Source organism: Cervus elaphus, chromosome 9 (genome assembly GCF_910594005.1).
Source record: "Cervus elaphus chromosome 9, mCerEla1.1, whole genome shotgun sequence".
Taxonomy (NCBI): domain Eukaryota; kingdom Metazoa; phylum Chordata; class Mammalia; order Artiodactyla; family Cervidae; genus Cervus; species Cervus elaphus.
This window is the reverse complement of record NC_057823.1, coordinates 50,497,061-50,518,190: the sequence shown is the minus strand read 5'-3', so window position 1 is coordinate 50,518,190 and position 21,130 is coordinate 50,497,061. Positions and strand designations below refer to the sequence as shown.

General features: G+C 44.4%; 1 protein-coding gene across 3 annotated transcripts in view; it reads left to right on the top strand.

The window, feature by feature from the left end:
* KLHL3 (kelch like family member 3) overlaps window positions 1-21,130 on the top strand; it is a 125,656-nt gene that overhangs the window by 89,567 nt on the left and 14,959 nt on the right. For all 3 annotated transcript variants that reach the window (XM_043912846.1, XM_043912848.1, XM_043912847.1), the window contains 5 exons: window positions 2,743-2,892; window positions 14,654-14,771; window positions 15,195-15,392; window positions 17,125-17,226; window positions 20,554-20,682. In XM_043912846.1, the coding sequence (XP_043768781.1) occupies window positions 2,743-2,892; window positions 14,654-14,771; window positions 15,195-15,392; window positions 17,125-17,226; window positions 20,554-20,682 (697 nt within the window). The remainder of the gene's footprint in view (window positions 1-2,742; window positions 2,893-14,653; window positions 14,772-15,194; window positions 15,393-17,124; window positions 17,227-20,553; window positions 20,683-21,130) is intronic.

The window sequence follows — 21,130 nt, the reverse complement described above, 5'->3', positions numbered from 1 at the left end:
ATTCAGTTGGTTTCCTTTGTGTGAGTTCTCACTATTTGATACTCCCTAGGGTTAGTTCGGAGAAGGCAATGGCAACCCACTCCAGTACTCTTACCTGGAAAATCCCATGGACGGAGGAGCCTGGTAGGCTGCAGTCCATGGCGTCATAAAGAGCCAGACACGACTTCACTTTCACTTTCACTTTTCACTTTCATGCATTGGAGAAGGAAATGGCAGCCCACTCCAGTGTTCTTGCCTGGAGAATCCCAGGGACGGCGGAGCCTGGTGGGCTACCGTCTATGGGGTCTCACAGAGTCTGATATGACTGAAGCGACTTAGCAGCAGCAGCAGCAGCATCAGGGTTAGTTCTCTGGTAGTCTAGGGTCTTGGAGTCAGTGCTCCCACTCCAAAGGCTTAGGGCTTGATCTCTTTACAGACTGTTCTCAGTGAATTTCCCTTCTTTGGTGAGCTTCAAAGCTGGTTTTCCTAATAGGCAAAGTCCAAGGTCACAAGCAATAAGTGGTAGAGGCGAGGTGCAAATCCAAGTCTGCCTCCCCCCAGAGCCTGTGCTCTACACAACCCAGTGGCATATGATGATATCCACAAGAGAGACAGTATGAAGGAATTGATTTCTTTTGGCAGTAGTCAAAATATCTTCAAAATACCAGGTATAAAACATTTTCAGTCCACCAGATGCTTATTTAATTTTGAAAAATAAATTTTTATGAAGCTGCTCTGAGAAGTAGTTTTGTGTTTCTTAATGCCTGGTTATATTCTTGAAAAAGTAGAAGCCAACTTCCGGCCACAACAGGTAGAAACTGAGAAGAAAAAGGCTCTCTTCTCTAACATTTGGTCATGAAAATCCTGATTCATTCTTGCAAAAATTGTACTGGATCATCACTCACATATCTTACCAAGAGTTCAGTCTAGAAGTCATATGAAGAGGAAGACTGACCAAATCAGAAAGTTACCTACAGGATGGTAACTGGAATGGTGGAGCTTCTAAACTTCACATAAGGAACAACTGAAGTATCTGGGGAATATTCAGCCTTCCAAGATCTCGGCAGCTGAGAAATAAAAGGCAGAGGGAGGGAGCGCGGGCAGGAACAGCACCTAGGCATGTGCCCATGGGGGTGGCTGCCTGAGTTTCCCAGGAGCAGAGGGCAAAAAGTCCTGTGACTGGAAAAAACATCTTTATTAATCAAAATAGGAACCATTACCATCAACACATTTTTGCTAATGAGAAATAAGTTTGTTTATTCCTGTAGCATAAAAATCCATGCTTCAGGATTCAAAGAACTCTTGGAAAGCATTTTCTGTCTTTTGCTGGTTGTGGAAGTGTTTTCCCTGAAAAAAGTTGTTGCGATGCTTGAAGAAGTGGTAGTTGGTGAATATGGCAGATGAGGCAAAACTTCATAGCCCAATATGGAAGTGTTGGTTGTGTGATGTGTGGTCGTGATTGAGTGTTGTCACGGAGAAGAATTGGGCCCTTTCTGTTGACCAGTGCTGGCTGCAGGCATTGCACTTTTGGGTGCATCTCATTGATTTGCTGAGCATACTTCTCAGATGTATTGGTTTCACCAGAATTCAGAAAGCTGTAGTACATCAGACCAGCAGCAGACCACCAAACAGTGACCATGACCTGTTTTTGGTGCAAGTTTGGCTTTGGGAAGTGCTTTGGAGTTTCTTCGTGGTCTAACCACTGAGTTAGTTGTTGCCAGTTGTTATATAAAAGCCACTTTTCATCACACATCACAATCCAGTTGAGAAATTCATTGGAAGTTCATTGTTATTGTGTAGAATAAGAGAAGATGACACTTCAAAGCAATGATTTTTTTTTTTTTTTTGGTCAGCTCATGAGGCACCCACTTATTGAACTTTGTCACCTTTCCAATTTGCCAAACAACCATAGAATGGCTGGCACTGAGATCTCTGGCAACTTCTTATGTAGATGTAAGAGGATCAGCTTCGATGATGGTTCCCAGTTGGTCACTGTCAACTTCTGATGGCTGGCCACTGCGCTCCTCATCTTCAAGACTCTTGTCTCCTTTGTAAAACTTCTTGAACCATCACTGCACTGTACATTCATTAGCAGTTCCTAGGCCAAATGCATTGTTGATGTGAGTTGTCTCCACTGCTTTACGGCCCATTTTGAACTCAGATCACTCAAATTTGGTTTTTGTCTAACATCATTTCTATAGTCTAAAATAAATATAAATAGCAAGTAATTAGTCATTAGCAAACAAAATATAAAGGGAGAGATGCACATTAAAGTGATGTATAACATAACCACATTTATCTAAGAATGTATTCCAATATCAAACAGCAAAGTTCAGCAATGCAAAACCGCAATTACTTTTGCACCAACCTAATACATTCCAATCAGGGGGCATGTGGAAGGAAGCCTTAGGGACAATAAATTGTCTTTATATTATTTAAGTTTATAAGAAAATACAATGTGTGAGGTTGTGGGGTACTTTAATATGCCTGCCTTGCATCTTCCAGATGAGGAAACTGAGGATCAGAGGAGGTAAGTGGTAGAGCTGGGATTTGATGCCAGAGCTTCATCTCTTACTCCATTGCACTCTTGAGATGCAGGAGGTGGGCACCAGGCTGTAACTCTGGACCTTGGTCTTGGGGTTTGAGACAATGCAATGAGGGAATGATGAGTGTGGGAGCACAGGAATGACTCAGCCCAGGGAGATGGCTTAGGAAGTGGGGCTGAACTCTGCCCCGGGATCACCTGTGGGTTATTACCTTTAGACAGTTGAAGAAGAAGCTTTGATAAAGAATAACAACACCTGTAAGGACTTCCTCATCGAGGCCATGAAATACCATCTGCTCCCTCTGGATCAGAGGCTCTTGATTAAAAACCCAAGGACCAAGCCCAGGACTCCAGTCAGCCTGCCCAAGGTAAGTCCCAGCCCACTACCAAGAGTTGAGACTGTGACCTGGGAAAATGGCCTTGCACTCTTGCCTCCAAGTCTCTCCTCACCTACGGCTGCCCCACATCTCAGTTGTATTTACCACCTAGGAGATGGAGTCTGCTGGCTCCTCTCGAATCTGCTGGTACCTCTCTCTTCCAGGGTCTTCCTTTCCTAAGAGTGTCAAGGTAACTTTCAGTGTCACCAGGGAGGTTTGAGAAGGACTCAGGGCTCTTTTCTTCTTCTCTCTCTCTTGTTTCACACCGGTGTTTAGGCTCTGTTTCATCTGGAAGCAGAGGAATGACTGTGCAAGTTTTGACTTCGCTGTGGCCCCGGCAGTCCTCTCTCTAGGCTATCCTTGGAGTCAGAACAGCCCTAGTCTGGTTTCTCCCCTCACCACAGAGCCAATAGGGACAATTAGGGCTGCCAGAGGGGAGAAGGGCCCTTAAGGAGCCTGACAGGTAATAAGGCAGGGTAAAGGAACGGGGGAAATGAAAGCATGTGAGGGAGCCAGGGGGAGGGAAGGGTGAGCATAGGAGGGGACACCATGATGGAGAGTCTATGCTGGGTGCTGGCTGCTGGCTGCTCTAGTTCCCTGAGTCCCCTTCTCCCCCCAGTCCTCAGGTCCCTTACCTCCAGAATGAATGCTGCAGTATACAGTCTGTAAAGTTCTTTCTGGCTTGGCGTTTGCATCCTCTTTCCAGGATCCTACTTATGAAGTCTATGGGGGAGGTCCCAGCCAACCCAGGAGGAAGGGTGGAGGAGAGGGGTGAGTCATGTTGGCTCACCCACTACAAGCAGGTGAACCCGGGGGTTATGTTGACCCTCGTCTTGCCCTCTTCTTCCCCTTTGCGGTTTGGTTACTCCTCACCTGCTGCTCCCAGGAAGGGTTTCACGACGCTCGAGAAGCATGTTGTCCAAGACCCAATGTTTGAATTTAACAAGGTTTGCCACTCCTTCTCTCCATTCTGCTGTGTGACCCCGGATCATGGAGAACATAGTGGTTGCGATGTGAATGTCCCAGATAATAATAGAAGCAGCTGACATTATTGAGTACTTACTATGCACCAGGCAGTGAACTGAAGGTATCACATAGAAGGTAGAAGTAACTATCCTAGTTCAGCAAGGAGGAAGCTGAAGGGCAGAGATATTAAAGAACTTGCCCAAAGTCAACACAGCTAATGTGGTAGAACCAGGTTTTGAATTGAGTTTTTCTCCCTCTCCAAACCTATTCTTGAACCCATACCATCTTGCACCTCCTCCACCTTTGTAAACCTGAGAGTTTTACCTACCTGTTTGCCTCCTGTTGCCAGTGCTGGCTAGAAGGGCAACTACAGGGCATGGACCGCTCTCTGATGGACCATTTGCCTTACTGCATGTTGATGTGTTTTGTTTTGTTGGAACATTGCATTGAAATGTCTTCATGTTTTTCAAAGTGAAAATAACTTTATTATAGAAATATGTGCTCATTGTAGGTTATTAAAAGGATACTGCAATTTGGAAATAAAGTAAAAACCACCTGAAATCCCTCCACCCAGGGACAATCACTTTGGTGAATTTTCTTCTGGACATATCTCTGCACACTTATTCACAAATAACTCAAAACACACACTTTTAGATAAATGGACTCTTGCTACACAGATTGAAATCTTTTTTGTCTACTTAACCAAGTGTCACAGACTACTTTCAGTGTTATCATATGGGTAAAACCAGCATTTAAATTGTAATGGGGTACAGCATTTAATTATATTTATGTACTGTTATTTATGTAACTATCCTCTATTGCTGGGCCTTGCAATAATTTCCATTTTTATATGTCTAAACATTTATATGTCAGATATACTTTTAAATAGGGCATCTTGTTTTAGTTTGCTTTTCTTTAGTTGTTCAGTTCAGTTCAGTTCAGTCACTCAGTCATGTCCGACTCTTTGCGACCCCATGAATCGCAGCATGCCAGGCCTCCCTGTCCATCACCAACTCCCAGAGTCCACCCAAACCCATGCCCATCGAGTTGGTGATGCCATCCAGCCATCTCATCCTCTGTCGGCCCCTTCTCCTCCTGCCCCCAATCTTTCCCAGCATGAGGGTTTTTCCGATGACTCCACTCTTTGCATCAGGTGGCCAAAGTACTGGAGTTTCAGCTTCAACATCAGTCCTTCCAATGAACACCCAGGACTGATCTCCTTTAGGATGGACTGGTTGGATCTCCTTGCAGTCCAAGGAACTCTCAAGAGTCTTCTCCAACACCACAGTTCAAAAGCATCAATTCTTTGGCGCTCAGCTTTCTTCATCATCTTTAGTCATGAGTAAGGTTAATCTTGGTTTCATGGGGTTATTGGCATTTGTTTTGGGTGGGACATGGAACTTTTCTGTTCATGTCCTTTCCCAATTTTTTTTGTTGGACTGTATGTTTTTTTATTAGTGGTTTTTAGATGTGCTTTTAACAGAGTTTAGGTCTTTGTATGTATTTTAATATTTTTTTCTTAGTTTTCAGTTTGTCTCTAAATTTGTTTATAACATTTTGAAATCCCAAAAAAATAATAGGTAGTCAAACTGATCTGTCTTATGCTCGATGCACTTAGAATTGGTTTTTGTGCAAGGAGTGAGAGTAGGAATTCAGCCTTGTTTGTATGGTAAGTCATGAGCCAGTTGTCTCAAAGTTATTTTATTCAATAGTCTTCCTTCCTCTCTCCTATGGACTTGAATGTCGCCTTCAATTATGGTCTGAATTTCCACCAGCTTTGTTTCTGGAGAATACTGATTCTAAGGTACACTGTTGTGCTGTTTTGTGTGCAGGCCATTTCTTACACCCTGGGTTTTCAGCTGGCCTTGTTGCTTGTCTGTGGCTTTTCTCTTTGGAATCTGAGTTTCTCATCCTATCTGATATCAGGGTAATGACGTGTTTTCCCTGTGAGTGTATTCTGGAGCTAAGGAAGTGGTGTATCACTGGCCCATTTTCTTTGTGTGGTAACCATAGCCAGTGACCTCTCCTTTTCTTAGGCTCCCCATCTGGGTGTTACCACATACACCGACAAAAAAAAGTTTTGAAAATCAAAGTCAAGTTTGTGTCTGGGCCTGAACTAAACAGCCTGACCCCTGGCCTCAGCAACACACCTTGTGCCCCTTCCCAGACACTTTGTCTGTAGTTGAGCAGAGTCCACCCCTTGTTTCAGGAAGCCAAAGATGTCCCCATGTTGCCTCTACTCCTTGAGAACCATTTATTTTCCAGATGAAATGTTTAGATTTCTGGGCACATAGCCTTCTACAGGCGACTGGAACCATGATTCCCTTTAAATCTGTTGAAGGGATTTTTTTTTTTTTTTTAAAAAAAGGCATGGCTACTCTTTGCCTCATTGCTCCCCCAACTTTAATCCTTGAATGACGTAAGATTGTATTGTCCACCCTGCTTCTCAAACTCTTACTCCTGGCACCACTGTGTGGGCACTTAAATTAACAAGATCCCTACTGCAGGGTTGAGGAATGGGGTGTGTGCTAAGGGGAGCTGTCACTGTGAGGATTACAGACTGTGCTCATTAAATTGTGGCAGTAAGAGGTCAGTGTAGTCATATCCCTACTGTACAGAGTTTACTCAGAGAGGTTATGTAACCTGCCCGGTTACACAGCTAGAAATTGTAGAGCTGGGGTTTTAACAAGGTCTGTTCCATTCCAAATTCTTGTGCCAAACTGCCTCTAGGAACAGGTTTTCAGGTTTTGGTGGCAGATGAAAAAAGATTTTCTTTCTCCTCCTTTTATTTTTTTTCTTTTTCCTTCTCTCCCCTCTTCCATTTACCCTTCCCTTCATTTTTCCTCTCTTTTTTTCTTTTTCTTTCTCAGCAAAATATTCTTTCATTAGAGCACTATAATATCTGATTCATCTTATGAAGAGAATGCATTTCTAATACATTGATTTCTTTAAGTCAAGTCTTTATATTTTTAGTGCACTTTTAGATTCATAGCCAAATTGAGGGGAAGGTAGAGATTCCCCGTATACCTTCTGCCCCTACAATGTGTAGCTTCCCTCTTTATCAACATCCCAGATTATTTTCTTTTGGGTTTATTGAGGTATAATAATTTATTCACAGTAAAATTTGCTTTTTTGGGGGGATTCAGTTTGATGAATTTTGACAACAATACACAGTCATATAACCATCATCTTCATAAAAATATGGAATATTTTAATCACTCTAAAAAATTCTCTTGTGTTGCTTTGTAGTCAAGCCCCTTCTCCCACCTCCACCTCCTGATAGCTACTGATATGATTTCTGTCCTTACAGTCTTCTCTTTTCTAGAATGTCATATAAATGTAATTATGCCATATGCAGCTTTTTGATCTTGCCTTATATCTCTTAGCATCATGCTTTTGGGATTCATCCATGTTGTTTCATGTATCAGGAGTTCATTCCTTTTTATTTCTAAGGAATTGTCCATTGTATGAATGTATTATACTTTGTTAATCCATTTATCAGTTGATGAATGTTTGGTGTCCAGTCTTTTGGCTTTTACAGATAAAGCTGCTTTGAACAGTCACTTATAGATCTTTGTGTGGACATATATTTTAATTTCTCTTGGGTAAATACATTCTCCTGGGAGTAGGATTGTTGGGCTGACTGGCAACTATATGTTTAACTTTTTAAGAAATTGTTAAACTATTTGTTTAGATGACAGTGCCATTGTGCTTTCCCAGCAGCAATGTATGTGAGTCTTTGTTACTCCGTTGTCTCACCATACCTGTATTATCTATTTTTTTTTAATAAAAATTGGCCATTCTAGTAGGTATGTGGTCACATCTCACTGTGGCTTTAATGTACATTTCTCTGGTTAATGACGTAAAACATCTCTTCATATGCTTATTTGTCATTTGTATGTCTTCTTTGGTGAAATCTGTGTTCAAATCTTTTCACATTTAAAAAATTATTTTCTAATTATTGACTTCTAAGAGTTCTTTATGGGTCTGGTCAACTCAAAGTCTTTGCTTTTGACCATGACATGGTACTAACCCCACATGGATGTTGGTAGCAGGTCTAATTGCTGAGCATGTGCCAGGCACTGGGCCGAGTGATTTACATTTATTACCTCATAGGATTGTCAAACCTGTCATCATCCTCCTTTTATGCCTGAGGAAATTGAATCTCAGGTTATGTCACCTTCTCGCTATGTATTATTATCATTTTCTGCATTATAGATTACCCTAACCTTGGTGGCTTAACACAGCAAGCGTTTGTTATCTCACAGTTTCTGTGGGCAGGGATCCTGGAGGGGCTTAGCTGCATCGTCCTGGTGCAGGACCTCTTGTTAGGCTGTAGTCAAGCTGCTGGTTCCCACTGCAGTCCCCTCCAGGCTCATTTAAGGAGGATCCGATTCTAAGCTCACTCTCATGGTTGCTAATAGGCATCAGTTCCCCGCCTCATGGCCTTCTCCATAAGCTACTTGGGTGTCCTCAACACATGGCAGCTAACTTCCCTCAGAGTGAGTAATTTCTACAGTAAAAGAATGGGAAAGCTCGCCTGTGATGGGAGCTGTAGTCTTTTAATAACCTTTTCTCAAAGTGATATTCCATCACCTCTGCTATATTGTATTTTCTGGGAGCAAGTCAGCAAGTCGAGCCCACACTCAAGGGAGGGGTGGTGATGAGGTTCCATGTCTTGAGTGGAGGAATACCAAAGAATTTGTGATATGTCTATAAGCATAGCTAGTAAATAGCTGAGCTGAGATTTAACAGGGTGAGTGATTCCAGTCCATGCCTCCACACTTTACAGAAGCATTTCAGCTGAATACTGGGTAGAAAGAAACCCAGTTCTTACCCTCTGAGGACTTTTAAGAAGTCCTTCTGAGAAAGTGAGGTAGAAATATAGAAGTGGCCAAATGAGGAAGAAGAGAAGTTAGGAGACAGTGAGGCTCCCTGGAAGAGTGGCCACAGGAATTCCAGGGGCCAGCAGGTTTGGGCTTTCATGAGTTCAGTCCAAGTTGGCTTTCTGACAAAGCTGACTTTGAGAAACTGAGTGGTGGAGAGAGATTTGTACTGTTCTCAGCAATTCCCAGCAGTGAACTGTTTGCCAGCCAAATCCCCTCCCTGGAAGAAGCAAGACTCTGCCTTGAGATAGCTGCAGAGGCTAATAATGGATTTTTTTTCTTGTGCCTTATACACACTGATCATACTGACACATTCAAGCCGGAACAGCTAATAGCCTCGTCTGAGCTCCCACACATTCACCGCCCAGCACTTTCCCCACGGCTGGGTTGCCATGGACACCTAGGGGCTGTCTCCCAGACACTCACAACACTCCTACGTTACCGTGTGCTGCAGATGGTAGCAGAGAAATGAGATTTCAGGAAGATGGAAATAAACCCTTTAGAGATGTACTGAATCTGGCACTTTTCACTGTCATCTCAGTTCAGTTGACATCTCTATTAAACTTTCAGATGACACCAAAAGCTCATTTGGGCTGATAGTGGGTGGCTTCCTCCTAGGTTGGGCTGTCCTGCTTTCAGAAGATAGTGTTGGAACCAAGGCTTGTTGGCAGGGTGGGTCAGATGACTTCTCTCCTGGGCCAGGCCGGTGAGTGGACACTGCTCTTCCCTCATCTTGATCCTTTCAATAGACCCAGGCTGCACCCTGGAAAACACTCTGGGGTCCTTTCAGGACCATCATTATCCCTGTAGTTACTGGTGCTCACTCTCCCATTCACAGATCATAAGTATCCTTTTCTACCGGTTGTTGAGAATCCGTTTTTTAGCAACTGTTTTTTTTTTTTTTTTTTAATAGCAACTGTTTTAAATGGTAGTAATGATGCTGGCATTGATCTAATAATAGAAGCTAACATTTAGTGTGTGCTCTTTACCAAGCGCTGCACTAAATGACTTATATCATTTAAGCTTCCTGACACCCACTGGGGAAGTATCCTGTCATTCTGGTATTTTAGGTAGTGGAAGTGAGCTTGGCAAGGGTAAGTGGCTGCCCATGTTCACACAGTGAGTTAGTGATGGGGCAGGTGTTTGAGCACAGATGTGTCTGACCCCAAAGTCTATTTCCCACTCATGCTCTCCTCCCCCGGATATTGCTCTTGCATTGCTGCTCCTCCACCCCTCATTTCTGCATCCTGGCTGTCACTCCTTGCCTGGAGCACTTGTTGCTCAGGAACCTGCTGGGACAAGTCTTCTGCCTCAACCTCGACATGCTCCTTCGGATGAATTTTTGGTGTTAGCCCTGCGGCCCCACGCACCAGGGTAAGAGAGACTCGCTTCCTGCCCTGGCCCGAGGGACCGACTGGCTGGGCCTGCCTTCTGCCCAGCTCACCGGTCGTGGAAGAGAGTTTGGACACACACTCTACTCTTGCCTGCTGAACACAGTGTGCAGAGCCCGGTCCATTCCACTCACCCGAGTGCAGAGTCTATGAGTTAGGGTCTGGGTCCTGCTGGGAAGTTCTGTGCTGTTCACTTACTGCCCTTTTCCTGGCCAGTCTCTGCTCCCTAATGGCTCTCTGTGTAGAGCAGTTGTTAGATTGTAAGGAGGGGCCAACAGGCTTGGCTCCCAGGTCACACTGGTTGAGTCAGACTCATCCAAGTGAAAGAAATAGTATGACGTGTTTTTGTTTTTATAAGTCATCTTGTTATGCTGGGAGTGCAATTTCCTTCCTAAGAAATCAGATAGTCTTTCCATGGTCTTTCTTACATCCCTGAAGCAAATGGCCACTTGGCTTTCTAAAATGAGGGTGTTTTCCTTGGGAGTCATCTAGTAGCTGTGCCCTGTCGAGTCTGGCCCACCAATGTTGTGTCACCCGGAACTCCCCCCTCACCAGGAGATCTGCAGCCTTCCACACAGTGATGACTGAAACTTGGAGTCAGGACCCTGGGTGCCCTGTCAGATTCCCAAGTACACTGGTGATCTCGAATGTGATTAAGTTTGGTCTAGCATGATTGTTAGCCTGGAACCAGTTTTTAGTTATTTTGTGATTCCCATATGACCACTGGTAGTTCTTAACTCAGAGTTAGTTACCTTGAAGGATAAACGTTTAAAATAGTGATCATTAAACAGGCTGATTTGATTCACTAATTTGTATTAAAGACATTACACATCTTTAGTAAAGTGAGACTTAGGATGTTGGGGAAAGAAAGAAATATGCCAGAAAGAAATTTTCTGGAAATGTCAAATGTGGGCTTGCAAGATAGAACAGATCAAGTCTCTTCTTGCCCTGACAAACTGTGGTTTCTTTAAGTAGCTGGAAGTTTACAGTTTCAGAGGTGTAATATATGTAGACTCTGGGGAATACTCATTTTTATCTAATTGGTTGCTAAGTTCAAGTATCTATGGAAACAAGTATCCATTAGTATGTCAAGACAGGAGATTTGTTCTTTTTTACACTGCACAATTACATGGCGATGAGCATAGTGCTTCATGTATGGTGGCTTTTTGCAAGACCTGCCATAGAAATTGGCTTTCTTATGCTTATGAGAGAAGCAGAAAGCACACCTATTCCTCCCTCTGCCTTGAGCTGCCTCCACATTTTCAGAAACCATTGATTTGAGAAACCTCATAATGGCTCTTCTCACATTGTTGTACAGCCTCTCACCAGTGGTTTTATGAGCTCAAAGGCAAGTTTATTTTGAAAACCTTCTTCTGTATCATTTTTGTCTGTGTACATCAAATTTTGGCATTTCTTTAATATTGTTTCTGTGTTACTATGGAAATTCTCAGAGGCGAGTGCTGGATTTTCTCCAATATGAATGTACTGATACCTTCCTACTTTGGTGGAAAATAGTTTCTGGAACATGGTTAAGTCACCCGAAACTTTGCCTTTTTTTGTTTATGGCAGAAGCCTTGATAGCTTCTGCAAAGAATTGATAGCTTCTGCCTTCTTGTGGTTGAATCAAAAGATGGGAAAAGCTCCCTCTCTCTCTTTTTGTTTGTTTTCCTCAAATTCTGTCCCTAGAATTGTAATCTGGGTCCAACATGTCTTAATCCAAGAAAGAGATATTCTGGCTAATTTTTTTTTAAACTGTGTGTTTTTTCATTTAACTCTTTGCATGTGGTCTTTACTATTCATTTATTCTAAATAAATATCTGAGTCATTACTTTTACCTGGTACCCTAAGACCCAAGGATTATCTTAGTAATTGAGGCAGATATTTTTTTGTTCTGCTGGCAGGGCTCACTGTCCAGAAGGGGAGACAAAGTTACCAGACAGAGCATAAAATTGGGCACTTTTAGTGGGAAAACCCTGGGTGTATGTGATCTTGGGGAAGGACCTGTGATTCAGCTTTGGAGGTCAAGAGGTTCTCTTGGAGGAAGTGATGTGTAAATTGAGACCTGAAAGATAAGCAGGTGTGAGAGGAGGAGGATCAGGTTGGGGAAGAGTATTTTAAGGAGAGGAAACAACTTGTGTGAGGATTTTGGGTACTTGAGGTCATTGCAGAAAGAAAGCTAAAAACTAGTTTTATTCCTACTTAGCCCCAAAATCAGATATCAAAGAAAATCCTTGAAATGGTTTGACTTCATTTTAATTTTACCAACTCAAAACCAGAAAGGCAGTACAAATTCTAGGTATGTTTATGAACTCAGGTCATTCAGCCCTGGAGGAAGAAGTTGGGCATTGCCTGAAGTTTGCCAGGAGGCTGTGTTCATTAACGTCCCCTCTTGAACTGTTCATGGATCTTAGCCAAGAATTACAGATAGGAAATAATGTAGAATTCTGCATCTCTCTGAAAAGGACTGCTCCTGGCACAGAGCAGCAGACCTTCTGAGCAAAGGAAAGTCAAATGCAGAACATTTATTTCTGGAGGCAACAGCATCCCTAAGCCTGGACTGTGTGTCCTGGATTCCTTTGGGATAGTCCAGAAGTCAGAACTGAATTCTGAGGTTTTGAACACTGTTCACTCACTTGGTCACAGAGGAGCTGCAGACTAACTCTGATGACCATTGACCACCCACATGGGCAGTAGGCGAGCCTGATTCTAGAATCCTGGGTCATAAATAATTGATCTTGAGCAATGGTGGTCAGCCCTATATCTGTCTCCCTCTGTGGTGGATAATGTTCAGCTGAGGGGTGTGCTCCTGTGTGCTGACACAGATTTTGATGATCACTCTTCCCCCAAAATCACTTTGAGGAGGAGTAAAGAACACTATGATAAGTATAATGGCAAACATGGTTAATGGCACATCATCAGGAAGTCCCTATATTTGTGGGAGTAAAACAGTGGTTATCAAAGTATGACTCTTGGAATTGCAACATCAACATCAACTTGTTAGAAATGTGTATTCTCAGGCCCACTTCAGACCTGCTAAACCAGAAACTCTGCGGGTGAGGCCCAGCAGTTTGTGGCTTAACAAGCCCTCAAGGGGATTCTGATGCACACTGAAGTTTGAGATCCACTGGGGTAAATAAGACAAGCCTCAGGTAATGAGAGGATCCTGTGATTTATATTGATTGTCTGCCTGTGACTTCATCTCTTTCTCTCCACTTAAGAAAGCATATTGGAATGAGTGAGTGAGAGTAATGTCATCGTGGGACAGCCATAAATTTGTATAAGCTTATTGAAATATGTAAAAATTTGTTAACTCTGGTGCTTTAATTTTTATTTATTAATAGCTCATGACAGTTGTCATAGCGATGGGGATACCACAATGGAGTGATGACGTTCTCTTGCTACAGCCAAAACAGTGACTTTCTTTTTTTTTGTTTGTTTTTAAATACTACATCCTACACTAAGAAATATGCCTAAATTGCTTTCCAGGAGACACATACATGTATGTATAACCAGAACAAGTATTTCATGAGATAACATCCTTATGGTATTTTCTGTGCTGTTCTATTAAAAGTATGCTGATAGAAACTTTTAAAAATTGATTTCATGACCCACCAAAGAAATGTGACCTGCAGTTTGAAAACCAATGTGTAGTGAGCTGTCCTGGCATAGACCCTGTCTGTCTTTAGAGCGGGGCAGTGAGTAGCGGGGAGGGGCTGCCTTCACTTCTGTGTCAGATGCACTTGGCTTTCAGTCTTTCTTCTGCTGCTCTTAGCTGTGTGACCTTGGGCAGTTTCCCTATATTCTCTGAGCTTTACTTTCCTGACCTATCAATGTGGATGGTAATACCTACCTCACTGAGTTGTGGTGACGGAGGAATGACAACATACTTCACATGATGACTGGCAGTGGTAGCTACTACCTTAACTTGTAGAAATAGTACTAGTAGCATTCTTTTTCAGAACATCATCAGTTACATACATTTTTGTGGTAACCACCACAAAACAGTGTTTTACAAATTTTTTCCCATACTCCAAAGAATAAGTACCCCCTACAGTCTATGCATTCAAAAATATTTTTGAATTAATTTTATCTTAAAAATGCATCCAAATTCTATACTCTATTCCGAAATACATTCAGATGTTGAGAGATATATATGAATATTTTGTTTCAATATAAAATTTAGTCTCCTTGCCCCCAGTCCTTAAGGACACACAGATTGTAGAGGATGCCCCAAGTGGCTGCACATGCGCCCAGTACAACTGTGAGTAGGGGCACTTGGGAAGCATAGACTTAATGATTGTGTTTCTGTGGGAAGATGTTCATTAGATTTTTCTTGAATATTCATACCTGTTGGTGAGCGGGGGCAGCATCTTCATGTATGTAGCTCTGTAAATTGGCATTTCAGACCATCCACGGACCCTGAGCAGTGAGCATGTATGTAGTAGGGATTGGTCACCCATGAGTCTGGATGTTGGGGCAGCCAGCTAATGTCCACTTGTCTCTCTGGAGGTCATGATCGTGGTTGGTGGCCAGGCACCCAAGGCCATCCGCAGCGTGGAGTGCTATGACTTCGAGGAGGATCGCTGGGACCAGATTGCTGAGCTTCCCTCCAGGAGATGCAGAGCAGGTGAGCCGCATGGTCTGCCAGTGTGCCAGCTGCCCCCCAGCCCCCACTCCCACACTGCAGGTCTCTGCAGGGTGCTGAAATTCTGCTCCCTGTTTCTGAAAACATTGTGCATTCCACACTCCCTTCCTTTCCCTTCCCCACCTGCACATTTTCTAGCTGTACCTTCTGGGGTCAGTTCTTATGTGCTTAGGGACTTCAGGCTATTGCAAATATTTGCTTGACACAAATAAAATTAGCAATGCAAATCTGAGAGGAAATCCAATGAGTCCCATAGTGACTTCCAAATATCACAAGTTGGAGATCACCTTCTCTGTTAAACTACCAGTATTTATATGCCTGCCTCATTCCCACATTGTCACTTATCAAAACGTGAGTCATCAGCCGTTTGAGATGACCTTGATGCCTTGGTTTCCTGTGCCTCAGGTGTGGTGTTCATGGCTGGCCATGTGTATGCTGTGGGCGGGTTCAATGGCTCACTGCGTGTGCGGACAGTGGACGTGTATGACGGGGTGAAGGACCAGTGGACATCCATCGCCAGCATGCAGGAGCGCCGGAGCACGCTGGGTGCAGCTGTGCTCAATGACCTGCTCTATGCCGTGGGGGGCTTTGATGGCAGTACTGGTAGGTCCCGGACTCAGTCACCATCCAGCCTGAGACATGCACTCCATGTTACTCTGGTTTGAAGCTTCCCAGGTGACACAGCAGTAAAGAATCCTCCTGCCAATGCAGGAGACATAAGAGACGCAGGTTTGGTCCCTGAGTTGGGAAAAATCCCCTGGTGTAGGAAATGGCAACCTACTCCAGTATTCTTGCCTGCAGAATTCCATGGACAGAGAAGCCTGGCAGGCTACAGTCCAAGGGGTCACAAAGAGTCAAACACAACTGAATAACTGAACCCACCACCCTGGTTTGCTCAGCCAGCTCTTTGACCAACCTTTGGTCTCTCTGTAGCCACTGTCCCAGGAACATACCCATCCTTCCTCCTCTCCCAGCTTGTGAGTCAGAGTCACACCTTCCTACACACACAACACAGTCCATGTGCTGTCATTTCTAGGTTCCAGGAAGTACCCCACTCTCAGAAGAGGCCCTTTTTTCCTTTCTAGTGTCTGGGAACTCATTTACTCCACAGATAAAACATAGAGCAAGCTCAACTGGAGGGTTTCTCAGGACTATGATCTGAACCCTCTGCTGAACAGATGGGAGAGCTGAGGTTCAGTTGTGGGAAGAGACTTGGCTTGAGTCACACAGCCTTTGTCCATTGCCCTTTGTGCTGCCCCACTAAAGCTGTGCAAGGCTGTGACACTGCAGAAGCGTCTCCTTGCTCCTGGTGTTCATCTCACTCCAAAGTCAGAATCAGAAACTATTAATACTGGTGGACATGGACTTGGAGAAATTATCTTATCTCTTCTTACATCTCCAGGTGGATGTCTCTGTAAACACTTAACTCTTTTGGTCCCCAGTGACGTGAAAAACAATATGCTTTATCCCTCTGAAATTTCATTTCTGTCTTCACTAGTTGGTAACGTTTTTCAACCTTCTTTTTGCCTCCTTCATGTAATTCCAAGTTATATAGCCCCTCCAGAGGCTGCTTCTAGTGAGGGGGGACTGGGAATAAAGAGAACAAAGGATAGTGGGGCATTGTTTCTTTTAGGCATTGCTTTTGACTGCTAGTAGAAAACCTGACTAAGTCATAGCTTAAACAAATGAGAGCTTTTGTTTTACTTGTGAAACAAATTCAGAGGTTGGCAGTTGCTGACTTGGTTTAGTTGTTCAAGGATCTTGCAGAGTCTCTTAGACTTGTCCTCATGGTCACAAGGTGGCTATTATAGCTCTTGCCAATACATTTGTATTCCAGGTAGCAAGAAGTAGTGGGGTCGGGGGAAGGGGACAGGGCTGAGAAGAGGGGCTCTTATCAGAAAAGCAAAGGCTATTTCAGAAATCCTGCTTAGATTGCATTGACTTGGTCACCCCCAGCTCTAAGGAAGTCTGGGAAGACAAGTTTTCATCTTTCTAGCCTCTAAAATTGAGGAAGACAGGGGAAAGAGGGTTGAAATAGGTGTTCAGTGAGGCAATCTCAGGTATTTAGTCCATTCGTGGTTTTATGATTTACTTTATACCCTCAGCCCTCTCACAGCCCACTCTCTAGGTCAGGTCTTAGTGGTCCCCTCAGGCAGACACACTGCAAGTGTGTTTATGGAGGTGCCACGGGATGCATGGTGAGGCAGAGGTAGTGCTGAGTCATGCTTCCCCGGGTTTTCGGCCCCCAGGTCTGCACTCTTCCCCCATCCTCACTCTCAGCCCAGCAGGGTGAGGCCTGGCGCCATAGAAACCTCACAAGTCGCTTGTCTCCCAGGCCTGGCGTCGGTAGAAGCTTACAGCTACAAGACCAACGAGTGGTTCTTCGTGGCCCCGATGAACACGCGCCGTAGCAGTGTGGGCGTGGGCGTCGTGGAGGGTAAGGAGCGACAACGGACGGCTTCTGTTCCTGCCCTGGCCCCCAGGCCTTCTCTCGGTGTCCTGGCTCTGTTCCTTTCCTTCCTGCGGAGTTGGGTGCTAGTATCCTGATTGGCGGATGAGAGGAGTTGAGACTCAGAGAGGTGTAGCTACTGGCCCAAGGCTAGAAAGTAGGTGAGCTAGACTGGGGGTACTAGGAGGAGCCTAGAGGGAAAATGCTGGGCTCTTGTTTTGGCCGCTTGTCTATATTACAAGTTGGGGGGTCCAGGGTCAAAGTATAACCCGGGAGTATAGTGTGTGTGGGGGTGGTGAGAGTCAGTTGTTCAATCGATTTTGTCCTCATATTTTATGTTGAGCATTGTCAGCAGAGCCTTGAGTGAGGTAGGTTCCTTTCCCCAGTTCTGATTAGTCACTGAAGGGTAGGTTGGTGCTGGGTCCTGCTTGGTCAGGAAGGATATGTGTGGTGAGGTAGGAGGAGTGGTGAGGTCTGGGGCCTGGTTAGACAGTGCACTGGAGCTCTAAGTGCCTTCATATCCAGTTTCTCATTTTGTTCCTGAAATTCTTTTGAAGAAGAAGGGCAGGACTTAGATTTTCTCCATTCTCCAGAAGGGGAAACCTAGTCAGAGGAGTAATCAGTGTGCCTGTCCCACCCTGGTAAACAGCACAGCCACTCCTTGAACCCAGATCTCTAAATTCTAACTCAGACCATTAGCAAATGTTATTAATAATTGAGAGGAGTTTTAGAAATATGTATGATTTCAACATATTAAAGCATAGAGTATTATTTGGACTAAACTGTTACACTTCACAGGACAACACTGATTCATTAGCCTGTCCCGAAGTGGGAATTTAGCTGAAAATCTATGCATTCACACAGGTACACAGGCATTTCCTCTCTCTCACGTGTACACACAGTTCATACACGTGCTTCGGGGAGAGTGTCGGGCAGGGAGTTAGACATTAATAGAAATGTAATTTTCTCTTGCTGCATTTCTTGGTCTGTACCAGTGCAGTTTAAATTTTAATTTAAAAGTGTATTGTTCTAACACACCGAACAAGTCACCTTAGTAAGTGCAAGGATTTTGTCCTCCTACCAAGATAAATTGTTTCTTGCAATCTCATCCTTCTGGTGAAACAGAAATTGATTTGTCTGCCAAGCGTAAGTGCTTTGTCTAGCCACCTTCCCATTTCCCCCCCTTGCTCCTTAGTCAGGAATATCAAACAATAGAGTAGGGGTTAAAAATAGCATATCCCTGAAAGGAGAAACCTTGAGTGGGTATTTTTTCAGCTGACACAGGGTTGAGATGGTTGATGGGAGTTAGAGGAGATGCCTTCATGGTGCTCATCAGAAATACTCCTCTTGACCCCCCTTGACAGAGGCTTCTGTAAGCATGTTCTGCATGGCAGAGTGCTGTGTGGTATCACACCCTGTTGACATGGAGGACAGACTGGGGGTTTATTTATCTTATTTGAAGCTCTTTCGGCTGCAGATCACCCTGGGGCCGCAGAGTCCAACGGGCAGCTTCGGTGGGCATGTTCAGGCAGGATCTTCAGTGGATGCTACATTCCCCGAGGCCCTGCAGATACAGCCCCCCACACTGTCTGCACAGAACCCACCTCCCTGTCCTCATCTCCTTACCACGGCGTCACAGCCTGATCGACAACTGGGGACAGAAGCAGGAAAACCAGGATCAATAGCTACCAGCTGCCCTGAAAAATCTCTATGCAGGAAAAGGGACAGTGAGGCTGAAAGATGAGGCACAAGCTCCCAACGGAGCAGAGATGGTGTGTTTTAGAGACTGGGGTTGCCCTCAGGAGCGTCTCATCTCCTCCACACCCCTAGCCTGTCTCCTCCCTGCTGATGGATAGCTGTCCAGGCAGGTGCTTACCTCTGAGCCAGCACACACCCTGAGAGTAGCCTGGGTCCTGGGGGAGCCTATCTGAGTCAGGGTTCTGCTGTCTGGCTAGAGAGCAAAAGGGCCAGTTGAGAGGGCTCTGAGGCAGAAAACAAAACCAGGCTCAGTGATAGAAGAAGAAATAATTTTACATTTGGTGTGGTAAAGTCTTGATGGTAGAACATGGTTCTCAGCCTGAGAATCTCTTTCTGACTTAAAATAATTGTAGATTTTTCACATACTGGTTGTATTCTTGGTGTCTCTCCATTAAGAAAGTGTATATTGACCAAAAAGAATCTTTTGATTAGGTAACCTTTTAAGTAGATTTGCATCTGGTGGTATTTATTTAGCCTGTAGCTAGTATACATCCTTACTATACACTTATTATAGTGTAGATCCTTATTATAACTCCAAGGTCCCCCATAGAACTGAGATCTCAGATGAAGTAGGACCCCCACACCCAACACACACACACAGAATCCCACTGCATTCTAAGACTACGTGTTAAATTCAAATGTTTGAATCTCTCTGAGAGAGCTCAAATACCAGTTTCCTGCCCCCTTGCCCAACCTCACCACCATCCTTAGGCCAAAATGATGCTCTTTGATAATAGCTTATGGTACTTTATTTTAAAAATAGGTGATGGTCAGCGGAAAGTAACACAACATTGTAAAGCAGTTATCCTTCAATTTTTATTTTTAAAGTTTAACTTGAATGTAATCCAGTAGATCAATATTTTTCTTCAGGATTATACTTTTTGTTTTTGGTTAAATAAAACTTTGCCTATTCCAAGATAAAGAAAAAAAAATAGATGATGGTACTTCGGGGTTCTTGTGCATGGCTCAGAAATTGTAAGGGGATCTACAGATCAATTCCAGCCACTCCAGCCCAGAGTGCACACAGAGCACTCCATTCACACGCTTTGCCTGCCTGGTTGTGGATAGAGTACAAAGCATGGTGAAGACAACGTTTGGGTTCCTGTTGGAGAATATCTTTCCATATTTGTTCTGTCTGCTGTTGTGAGCCTTTAGCCAGAAAGTCTGCCAGCCTGGCTGCAGCGGGGGCCCTTAAACTTTCCATCTCCCCGGCGCCTTGTTCTGGAGAAGATCTGATGTAGTTCACCAGTGAGAATACGTTGAGCCCTGATGATGCCAGGCCATAGCTTCACACTGGGTGTTTGGGGTGCTTTTTTAGATAAAGCTTCAGTACTGCTTTGAGGAGGAGCCCAGGGCTTAAGAGGAAGTAGGAGGCAGAGTCATGAAGGATGCTTGCTCTGGCTGGGGAGTAAGTCGGTTGGTCTTCCTGGGGAAGGAGCCCTGAACCCTGATAAAGGTGAGGGTGTGCCAGCGGGTTACAGGCGGAGTTTCAGCTACTCTCCAGTTCCATGCCAGGGTCCGAAGCATCCCCACCCCTGGCCACTTTGTCTGTTGCAGGGAAGCTGTATGCCGTCGGGGGCTATGATGGGGCCTCTCGCCAGTGCCTGAGCACTGTGGAGCAGTACAACCCAGCGACCAATGAGTGGACATACGTGGCGGACATGAGCACTCGCCGCAGCGGCGCAGGTATGGGGTGGGGGTGGGGAGTCGGGGTTCAGCGGGCAGGCCGTGTTTGTTCTCACCTGTGGGTCTGGAGGCCAAGAGCTTAACGTTCTCCTTATTTTCCCTCCCTCCTGTCTGCTTTCAGTATATATAATCCCACTTGCACCTTTGCAGCAAGTTAACCTTTCTCAGGGGGATCCCTTTGTAGAGAACCAGTGGGATCATATTCCCTTCATCGTCATCTCTTCCATTTGTTTGGAGATGTCCACATATCTTGAAAGTGAAACTTGCTGTGTGCCAGGTGCTGTCCTAATAAGCACTATCTATGCCTCATTCATATTAAATCCTCATCACAGCCCTGCAGGAGTTCACAATGTAGCTCACACAACGTAACTCCACTCAGCAGATTTAGAAAGTGAGTCAGCCAGGGGTTAATTAGCCCGAGGTCCTGTCATTGGTCATTTTCATTAGT